This window comes from Erinaceus europaeus, chromosome 7, assembly GCF_950295315.1.
Source record: "Erinaceus europaeus chromosome 7, mEriEur2.1, whole genome shotgun sequence".
Taxonomy (NCBI): domain Eukaryota; kingdom Metazoa; phylum Chordata; class Mammalia; order Eulipotyphla; family Erinaceidae; genus Erinaceus; species Erinaceus europaeus.
The window spans coordinates 32,382,612-32,394,007 of NC_080168.1; the positions used below are offsets into that span (position 1 = coordinate 32,382,612).

At 43.3% G+C, this 11,396-nt stretch overlaps 1 protein-coding gene across 1 annotated transcript in view; it reads right to left on the bottom strand.

Annotated features, from left to right (window-relative positions):
- Positions 1–11,396, bottom strand: part of KIAA2012 (KIAA2012 ortholog) — a 189,284-nt gene that overhangs the window by 24,724 nt on the left and 153,164 nt on the right. The window contains exons 16-18 of the mRNA XM_060194124.1: positions 10,928–11,093; positions 7,934–8,051; positions 4,382–4,704 (exon numbers count right to left, since the gene is read on the bottom strand). Of these exons, the coding sequence (XP_060050107.1) occupies positions 4,382–4,704; positions 7,934–8,051; positions 10,928–11,093 (607 nt within the window). The remainder of the gene's footprint in view (positions 1–4,381; positions 4,705–7,933; positions 8,052–10,927; positions 11,094–11,396) is intronic.

The following is an 11,396-nucleotide window of genomic DNA, read 5'->3' on the forward strand; positions in this document are numbered from 1 at the left end:
AAAAATGGCCTCCAGGAGCAGTGAATTCATGGTGCAGGCACTGAGCCCCAGGAATAACTCTGGAGGCAAAAAATAAAATAAAATAAAATAAAATAAAATAAAATAATTCCAACAATAAAGCAACAAGGGCAACAAAACGGAATAAATAAATTTAAAAAAACTTTAAAAAAATAAATAGTTTTTCATACTTGGACCACAGCCCTATCAGTGCTGCTGGCTGGCTTGGGCCCTGGATTGACCTGAATCCAAGTCTCTTTCTTACCTGCTTGAGGACTGAGGTTCACAGTTATTATTTATTAGTTTATTTATCTATTTGTTTTTTAAAATATTTATTTTATTTATTTATTCCCTTTTGTTGCCCTTGTTTTATTGTTGTAGTTATTATTATTGTTGTTGTTGTTGTTGGATAGGACAGAGAGAAATGGAGAGAGGAGGGGAAGACAGAGGGGGAGAGAAAGACAGACACCTGCAGACCTGCTTCACCGCTTGAAGCACCTCCCCTGCAGATGGGGGAGCCGGGGGCTCGAACTGGGATCCTTATGCCTGTCTTTGTGCTTTGTGCCACATGCGCTTAACCCATTGTGCTACAGCCCGACTCCCTATTTGTTTGTTTTTATGCTGTCTTCATCCTGGGGCTGTTGTTAGGATTAACTCAAAGCCCTGTGGTGGCACACCTTGTTAAGTGCACATGCAAGGATCTTCTTTAAAGTCCCCAGTCTCCACCTGCAGGAGGAAAGCTTTGCAAGTGGTGAAACAGGACTGTAGGTGTCTCTCTCCCTTTCTATCTCCCCTTTTCTTTCAATTTCTGGCTGAATGTTCCTAATGAGTAAATAAAGATAATAAAAAATTAAAAAATAAAGAATTAACTGAAGGGTGAATGTGCCAACCAACACACTATCTGGTATGTTGTCACCCAGAGTTCTCAACCTGAATTACCTAAAGTGCTTTTAATAATTGATGGGAGCCAGTGGCACACCCAGGACAATTACAGAACAGCTTAGTGTTTTTTTTTTTTTTTAAATATTTATTCCCTTTTGTTGCCCTTGTTTTATTGTTGTAGTTATTATTATTATTATTGATGTTATTGTTGTTGGATAGGACAGAGAGAAATGGAGAGAAAGGAGGGGAAGACAGAGAGGCGGAGAGAAAGATAGACACCTGCAGACCTGCTTCACCGTTTGTGAAGCGACTCCCCTCCAAGTGGGGAGCCGGGGGCTCGAATGGGCATCCTTCTGCTGGTTTTTGCACTTCGCGCCACATGCGCTTAACCTGCTGTGCTACCGCCTGACTCCTCGCTTAGTATTTTTAAAAAGCTTTTGGGTGGGGGCAGTGAGCAGTAGGGATAGGGATGCAGATCAGTATAGAGTGCACGCTTCATCTTTAGCCACTCCTGCCCCCTCTCCCTGCCCAAACAAGCACCTCTTGGGGGTGATTCTAATGTGAAACCAGAGCTGGGAAGTTTGAGATAAGCATTATTTAGTTTTAAGTCTACATGAGTCACATGAGTCACATTTAATCCATACAAACCGACTTTGTCCATGAAAGGCTTTCTCAGTTTATGTAAAGGGTATCTTAGTCTCCTTTCTCTGCCTGACTTCTATTTCTCAGTCAGAAATATGCCCATGGGGCCAGGTGGTGGCACACCTGGTTAAGCGCACACATTATAGTGTGCAAGGCCCCGTGTTCAAGCCCCCAGTCCCCCACCCTCCTGTTACCTCTTAATTTCTCTGTCTCTATCCAAAAATTAAAAAAAAAAAAAAAAAGGCTCCTGGACCAGTGTCCTTTGCATGGGAAAGCACCATATGCAGGCAGGTGTGTATGTGTGCAAGCTGCTTGTGACCCTGCTGTGTGTCCCAGATGAGCAAACTGGGAAAGGAGGGTTTCCCCCAACCTATGAGAAAACATGATGCATGTGAGCTGTAGGTCACACTAAGGATGTATGCTTGGCTCTGATTGGCTGTATCCATTTTCTCTGTAATGCTGAGGCCTGCACCTCTCACAGATGTCAACTCTGGCTTTTTTTTTAATTTAAAAATATTTATTTATTTATTCCCTTTTGTTACCCTTGTTGTTTTATTGCTGTAGTTATTATTGTTGTTGTTACTGATGTCATCATTGTTGGATGAGACAGAGAGAAATGGAGAGAGGAGGGAAAGACAGAGAGGAGGAAGAGAAAGATAGACACCTGCAGACCTGCTTCACCACCTGTGAAGCAGCTCCCCTGCTGGTGAGGAGCCAGGAGCTTGAACCGGGATCCTTACACCAGTAACTCTGGCCTTTTTTTTGTTTTTAATGTTTATTTATTTATTTCCTTTTTGTTGCCCTTGTTTTTATTGTTGTTATAGTTATTATTGTTGTTGTTGTTGATGCCATCGTTGTTGGATAGGACAGAGAGAAATGGAGAGAGGAGGGGAAGACAGAGAGGGGGAGAGGAAGACAGACACCTGCAGACCTGCTTCACCAGCTGTGAAGCGACTCCCCTGCAGGTGGGGAGCCCCGAGGCTCTAACCGGAATCCTCACACCAGTCCTTGCGCTTTGCCCCACGTGTGTTTAACCCACTGCGCTACCGCCTGATTCCCAACTCCGGCTTTTTAATTTTTAAATTTTTTTATTATCTTTATTTATTGGGTAGAGACAGCCAGATAAGAGGGTGATAGAGAGAAATGGAGACAGAGAGATACCTGTAGCACTACTTCACCACTCACAAAGCTTTCCCCCTGCAGGTGGGGACCAGGGGCTTGAAACTGGGTCCTTGTGCATTGTAATACATGTGCTCAACCAGGTGTTGCCACCATCCGGCTCCCAACTCTGGCTTTTTAAGGGGTGTAAACCCTGGCAGCTTGAGGACCTCAGAGATTGCATCATTTCAGAGGCACTTGGGACACCCTGTGACTTCGGTCAAGTATAGCTTCTTGAGAGCTTGTCTGGAGGTTCTAGCAGGGGAGTGCAGCTACTCCTATACCCTAGACTAAAGACCAGCTCCTCCTGGAGTGGTGAGGGAGGAAGGGGACACCTGTCTAGCCAGTTAGATCAGCTGAGTCAACCCTGGCAATCAATGGGGTGACAGATGTCGCAGCCAGATCACCCTCACATCCAAGTATAGCTTCTTGAAAGGGCCAGGAGGTTCCAAAGTAGAACAAATAAAACCAATACACAATAGAATCATTTTAGTAACTGCAGTATGACCCATCACAGCTTCTCCCACCTCTGCAGTTACACCATCGAGGACAGAAATCTCTCTGGGAGGGAGGGAAGGGGAGAGAGAGAGAGAGAGAGAGAGAGAGAGAACCACAGAGACTGCACAACACTGGAGCTTCCCCCAGCATGGCACTCACACTCTTACACAAGTGACAAGGCCTGTGCCCTACTCAGTGATCTACCTCTCTAACTTGTGGCCTCATTTTTGAAATAACACATATAGAATGATAAAAAGAGAATCATTCACAAAACACTTTTGACATTCATCTCTTAATATGAGTCCTTTTATCTTTGAACATCCCTGGACTCTGAGATGATAATAAAACTCTGCAGATATTCAGTTCTCTTTTAGAGGCTTCTTTCCTTCCCCTTCTCTCTTCCTCTCTTCCACCCTTCACTGAACAGTGTCTCACTCCAATCTCACTATTCTTTTCTGTGTCAATCCTTTGAAGTCTCAAACTAAGACTCCATTTTTAAGCTATCATTGCATTAATGGGCCTTGGATTATATACCCTGTTTAAAATTGCATTTTCATTAAAGAGCAAAGGTTGCCAAAATTCAACGTGTGTTTGACATTATTTTAAAAGTCATTTCTTTCTGGTAAACTATAGAGAAAAATAGAAGATTACGAACCTGTCATCTAGCAGCCAAAACCATACCTTTCATTGAATTGCTATTTTCTTGCAATAAAGCCTTTTTTTTTATATTTACTTAAAAAAATTTTTTTTACATTTTTTTTTTATTTAAGAAAGGAGACATTAACAAAACCATAGAGTAAGAGGGGTACAGTTCTGCACAATTCCCAATTTTTTTTTTTTTTAACCAGAGCACACTGCTCAGCTCTGGCTTATGGTGGTGTGGGGGATTGAATTTAGGACTTCGGAGCTTCAGGCATGAGTTTCTTTGCATAACCATTATGCTACCTAGCCCCCATCCAAAACCTTTGCTTTCTTCTTTCTTTCTTTTAAAGATTTTATTTATTTATTAATGAGATAGATAGGAGGAGAAAGAGAAAGAACCAGACATCACTCTGGTACATGTGCTGCCAGGGATTGAACTCAGGACCTCATGCTTGAGAGTCCGATGCTTTATCCACTGCACCACCTCCCAGACTACAACCTTTGCTTTCTTAACAAAAAACCAAAAAATCTCTCTGGTCAAGGTGAAAATAATGGTGCTTACCTTGGAAGGGTCCTCGAGTCTTTTCTCTTCTTTAGATTCCACATTTTCAGGGACAGTTACAGTCTCAGTGGGTGAGGATCTTCCATCTATAGAAACTTGGCTTTCCGGAGCATCGTATCTGGGAGGAAACACAGCATCCTCTATAACAGAGCTTGAAGGAAAGTAACCTTCATCTGAGGTGTTTTCTGTTTCCTTAGGAATAATGGCATCAGGCCCACACAGCTCTGCTGCTGTCACCAGATTCCGTTCCTTCTTTATCTTTTTTCTTTTGGTTCCTGTTTTTTTTCCTTTGGGAATTTCAGCCTTTGGTTCCTTTGACTTTCCTACGGAGGGATAATAAGATACAGAGATAGAGCTAGGTAACTAGGATCGCTACACATCCTTTTCAGTGACCTTTCCACTCCAGGGTGAAATAGAATGACTTGGAGTGCTGATTCCTGAGCCCTACCCCCAGAGCTTGTTAGTTATCTGCATGTTAATTATCACTTGAGTGGCCTGGGAAGTGGTGCAGTGAATGAAAGGATGGACTCTTAAGCATGAGATCCTGAGTTCAAGCTTGGCATTGCATGTCCCAGAAAACTCTCATTCAATTCACCTCTGGGGTTCACAATATTTTTCAGAAAGAGACCTGGTCCAGGAGACTGTCTAATGTCATTCTTTCCACAGCCTCTGACTTGTTTGGAGGCTCTTCTGAATCATGCAGCTAGGAAGGGATGGTGTCGGTTTTAGGTGAAAAAAAATCTTCAGAAGCCTAGGAATTATTTGTAAGCTGCAACTCAGACTACCCAGAGGAAGAAAATGGTAGCCGGGGTAATCATTTCAGAGTTTGTTGCATCTGTTTCCTTTCCAGATGTTTTCATTGCCCAATCCTTAGATTATAAGAGGGATCCTGATTCATCGAGGTATTATCATTACTATGCATTTGGTCGGACTCTGCACCTATCGCTCTATTGCTTGGCCTTATGCAAGCCACCCGGCTTCTCTCAGCCTCAGCTGCTACATGATATAATAATAACACTTCCCTCCTAGTAAGATGATTCACCTAGGAGGTTGCCTGATTTGTCATGCATACACCCTAAATTCAGATCCAGCCCTCGCTGCACTTGGGGAAGCTTTGGTGCTGTGGTGTCTCTCTCCCTCTCTTTTTCTTTCTTTAAAAAAAAATATATATATATATTTATTTTCCCTTTTGTTGCCCTTGTTTCTTTGTTTATTGTTGTTATAGTTACTATTGTTATTGATGTCATCGTTGTTAGGACATTAGAACCGGTATTTTTTAAGGAGAGTCAGGTGGTAGCACAGCGGGTTAAGTGCACGTGGTGCAAAGCACAAGTACCAGTGTAAGGATCCTGATTCGAGTCCCCTGGCTCCCCACGTGCAGGGGAGTCCCTTCACAGGTGATGAAGCAGGTCTGCAGGTCTTTCTCTTCCCTTCTCTGTCTTCCCCTCCTCTCTTCATTTCTCTCTGTCCTATCCAACAACGACAACATCAATTACAACAGTGGTAACTAAACAATAGTAAAAAACAACAAGGGCGACAAAAGGGAAATAAATAAATATTAAAAAAGTTTAAAAATATATTTATTTATTTATTATTGGTTAGAGACAGAGAGAAATAGAGAGGGGAGGGGAATATATATATATGGAGAGAGAGAGAGAGAGAGAGAGAGAGGAGAGAGAGAGAGAGAGAGAGAGAGACACCTGCAGCCCTGCTTCACCACTCATGAAGTTCTCCCCTGGCAGGTGGGGACCAGGGACTTGAACCTGGGTCCTTGCACACTATCACACTATAATGTGTGTGCTTAACCAGGTGTGCCACCACCTGGTCACCCCTCCTTGTCTCTTTTTCTACCTGCAAAAGTCTATCCAGAATGATAGACAAATCCTGGTGGAAACAACAAAAAACCACACTTTATATAGATTGTAGGGATTTTTTTGATATTGTATATGCAGAGCTAGAAATACATTGGGTATTTAGCAAGTGCTATTTATTATCATTATTATCATTTTACCACAGCACTATTCAGCTCTGGCTTATGGTGGTGTTATGGGACTTATGGGACTGAAACAGGAACCTTTGGTGTCTCAGGCATGAAAATATTTTTGCATAAATATGCTGCTATCTCCCCAGTCTATTATTGTTATTTGAAATGAATGCTTCATCTGTCAGAAAGATGCAGCTCAATGCTGGGGGTACAGGTCTTGGTTGGCAAGTGAACCACAGGCTGGAATTCAGTTCCCACTTACTGACTTCGTTAAATATTCCTGTATAGTAATAACTATATTATTATTTATATGTATATGTAGTATATAAATAACATAATAAAGGTGGGGGTAGATAGCATAATGGTTATGTAAACAGATTCTCATACACCCCCCCCCCACCAGCCAGAATCGGCCAGAGTTGATCAGTGCTCTGGTAAAAAAAAAATATATATATATATTTTATATTTAATAAAATTATAAATATATATATATATAGAATGTGAGCTCAGATCTACAGGGATGCAGGGTCACATAGGCTCCTAAACTGAATATGGGCCCCAGATCAGATCAAATTGATGGGGTTTACAGTCAACAATATTGATATACCTTTCCCATATTTGGGAGCTACTCTCTTCCCTGATTCAGCTTTCTGGTCTTTTTTCCAGCCATGACATCATCTCCCCCAGACAATAACTTGGATCCATCTGCATATCAGATATGAGGCTCAGAAAAACAAACAAACAAACAAACAAACCCTAGTATAGTCACAGGCCCTTTGGAATATAACTAAAATAGGCCTACTAACTATCTACAAAATGGAGACAACCCCCAACTCTTCATCTGAACTTTTCTAGCCCTTAGGTTCATAATTAGTCAACAATTTGTTTGGCTCTATATGTTAACTCTTTTTTTAGCCACCAGGTTCCAGATGCTAACATGATACCAACTGGACTTCCCTGGGCAGACAACCCTACCAATGTGTCCCAGAGCCCCGCTTCCCCAGATCCCTGCCCCACTAGGGAAAGAGAGAGACAGGTTGTGAGTATGGATCCACCCGCCAACACCCATGTTCAGTGGGGAAGCAATTACAGAAGCCAGACCTTCCACCTTCTGCACCCCATAATGACCCTGGGTCCATACTCCCAGAGGGGTAAAGAATAGGAAAGCTATCAGGGAAGGGGATGGGATACAGAGTTCTGGTGGTGGGAATTGTGTGGAATTGTACTCCTCTTATCCTATGGTCCTGTCAGTGCCTCCTCTCTTATAAATAAAAATTAATATATATATATATATATATATATATATACATATAAAATAAAATCCCTTAATAATAATTACTATTATTATTATCTTCCTCTTCTGGTGATCACAGGTTTCTAGGCACCTCAGTTCCACCTTGCCCAGCTCCTAGGATCCAGCATGAAGCAAGGCTACGGCACTGTATTGTCTGCAGTAGTCAAGGAGACTCAGCACAGTTTGTCCCATAGGATCCATGTTGATTCTCCTTGACACCTGCTGCTCCCCAGCAGAAGTCTCCAGGCTTGTCCCTCATGGCACACTTCCTTACCCCCAGCAGGCTTTGCTTCCCTGTGGACTTTTCCTTCCCTCTCATTTCTGGGTACACTGAACTTGTCTGTCTTGGTGACCTTCTTTTTCTTGGCTTTGTCAGTCAAGTCCATCTCCTCCTAAAGAGAAACAAATTAAGGAAAGGGACACAGGAACCACAATACATGTATGAAGCAAGGAAAAAAGAAACATCAAAAGTTTATGTTGAAGGGGCCAGGCGGTGGCACACCGGTTAAGCACACACAGTATAAAGCATAAAGATTCACACAAGGATCCTTGTTCAAGCCTCCACTCCCCACCTGTAATGGGGGCATCTCACAAGCTGAGGATCTGGTCTGCAGGTGTCTTTCTCCCTCTATCTCCCCCACTCTCAATTTCTCTCTGTCCTATCCAAAAAAAAAAAAAAAAAGGCCACCAGGAGAAGTGGATTCATAGTGCCAGCACCGAGTCCCAGCGATAACCCTGGAGAAAAAAATAAATGCCGAACACAGTGACAAAATGGCTTAAAGTGGAATTCATATGTCTTCTAGATGAAGCAGAAGAGTGAGTTTTAGAGAGTGTGGAGCTGGTGGGGAGACCCTGTAACTAAGTTTATGATAAAAAAAAAAAAGCTAGGTATGATTTCATAGGAGAAAAAGAAATAGAATACATCTTGCGATTTTTTTTTTTTTCTGGGATGCTAAAACATGGTCTGCAGATGGTCCAGAATGAGGCAGCTAGATTGGTAGATTGCTGTCGCCACAATTAGTGGATGTTTAAAGTAAAGTAGTTTAAACTGCAGCCAATGTTAGTCACTGTTGTATCATGTGCTATCTTTCAGGAAGCCTAACACAGATGGCTAGAATCATGTCAGTGTTTGCCTTCCCCATCAACTGTGACATCATAGAGGCTTCACCTCACAGAGGATGACAGGAGAAGGTCATGAAAATCCACTCAGTTACCATGACATTGTGACAGATGCGAAATATGCATTTGGTCTTTGTCCCTGGCTCCTGGCACAGAGCTCCTAAAATCCTTGCCATTTCTGGAACTTAAAGAAGAGAAGAGTTTTGTTCATAACAAGCCTTTTCTTTCCTCTCCTTTCCTCTTTTATTTCTTTTATTTTGCCTCCAGGGTTACCCCTGGGGCTTGGTATCTGCACTAGGAGTCCGCTGCTCCTGGCAACCAATTTTTCCCCATTGTTGTTATTGCTGTTTTTGGATAAGACAGAAATTGAAAGAAGAGGGGGAGACAGAGGGAGAGAGAAAGATAGACACCTTTAGACCTGCTTCATCGCCTGTGAAGCAACCCCCCTGTAGGTGGGGAGCCAGGGGCTCAAACTGAGATCCTTGCTGCAGTCCTTGAGCTTCACTTCATCTGATGCACTACCGCCTGGCCCCTAATCCTTTCCTTCTAAATAATATTTTAAAAGTACATTTATTTATTTATTTTGGATAGAGACAAAAATAGAGAGGGGAGGAGGAGATAGAGCAGGAGAGAGAAAGGTAAATCCCTGCAGCACTGTTTCACTACTCTTGAAGCTTCCTACCTTGCAGTTGGGGACTGGGGACTTGAACCCGGGCCCTTGCACAGTGCAATGTATGTCCTCTACCACGTGCACCACCACCTGGCCCCAACAAGCCCTTTTAATTTGCTTTCATTTTTTTCCCCTTTTGTTGTAGTTATTATTGTTGTTGAATAGGACAGAGAGAAATGGAAAGAGGAGGGGAAAACAGAGGGGGAGAGAAAGATAGACACCTGCAGACCTGCTTCACTGCTTGTGAAGCGACCCTCCTGCAGGTGGGGAGCTGGGGGCTCGAACTGGGATCCTTACGCTGGTTCTTGCACTTCGCGCCACGTGCACTTAACCTGCTGTGCTACCTACTGACCCCCAACAAGCCCTTTTAATCATACCTGAGGTTGTATTAATGAGATGATTTTGGAAGGAGGAAGGGGACTGCTTGCCAAGGGAACAACCATGTGATGAGAAAGCTGGGATTTTAGCCCCATAACACTCACCTCAGAAGAGGGGAGAGGGGCTGGAAGTTGAGTTAGTTGTGACTGGCCAACGAGTTAATCAGTCTTGTTCATACACTGAAATATTCATAAAAACTCCATCCCAGGGAGTCGGGCGGTAGCGCAGCGGGTTAAGGGCACGTGGCACAAGATTCCGGTTCCAGCCCCCGGCTCCCTACCTGCAGGGGAGTCGCTTCACAGGCGGTGAAGCAGGTCTGCAGGTGACTTATCTTTCTCGTCCCCTCTCTGTCTTCCCCTCCTCTCCCCATTTCTCTCTGTCCTATCTAAAATGATATCAATAACAACAATAATAACTACAACAATAAAAAGCAAGGGCGACGAACGGGAAAATAAATATTAAAAAACAAACAAACATCCCAGTAGTTCAGAAAGTGTCTGGGTTGGAGAACCTATCTACGTGCTGAGTAAATGGCCCACTCCCCACTCCCTGCCCCCCTCCCCTAGAGCTTCTCCTGCATCTTCTCACATGGCTGTTAATTTGTATCCCTTGTACTGATCAGTAACAGTAAATAGAAGTTTATCAAAGTTTACTGAACAGTCCTAGCAAGTCACTGAAGCTGAGATATGGGTGGTTGGGACTCCCCCAATTTACAGTCTGTTAGTCAGAAGTACAGGTCACAGACTGAGACTCACAATTGGTGTCTGAAGTGGGGGAATCTTTAAGTCCCAGCCCTTACTCTGTGGGATCTCTGCTAACTCTGGGTAGTCAGAGTCAGAACTGAATTGTAGAACACATAGTTTGTGTCTGGAGAATTGGATGATATGGGGAAAGCCCCCACCAGTTTGGTGTCAGAAGACCTTTGTAGGAATTAGAAATGGATGCTACATCACCCAGGGCTTGACTAGTGAGTGAAGCACCGGCTGGATTTCAGTTCCCACTCACTGACTTTGTTAAATGCCCATGTACAGTTAGCAGTTATGCCTCTGACGACAGAACCATTAGAGCTTTTGTACCACATTCTTAGATGTTTGCACTCACGTGACTGATCTTAGCTAAGGTCTGTTGATGGAACAATCTTGAGTCAGTCTTCCTTTTTTTTTCACTTGGAAGAAGAGATGGATCAATAGGATTCAACCTCCTTGGGGACTCAGACCCATGTCCTGGGAGTTCTTTCCCTAGATGGTGTGTATCATATTCTGTGTGCCTTTGAACAAAGCAAACAAACAGGGACAAGATAAAAAGGAAAACTCTGGGAAGTCGAGTGCAGTGGGTTAAGCGCACGTGGTGCAAAGTGCAAAGACCGGCGTAGATCGAGCCTCCGGTTCCCCACCTGAAGGGGAGTCGCTTCACAGGCAGTGAAGCAGGTCTGCAGGTGTCTGTCTTTCTCTCCCCTTCTCTGTCTTCCCCTCCCCTCTCCATTTCTCTCTGTCCTATCTAACAACGACAACATCAGTAAGAACAACAACAACAATAATAACAACAACAATAAAAAACAAGGGCAACAAAA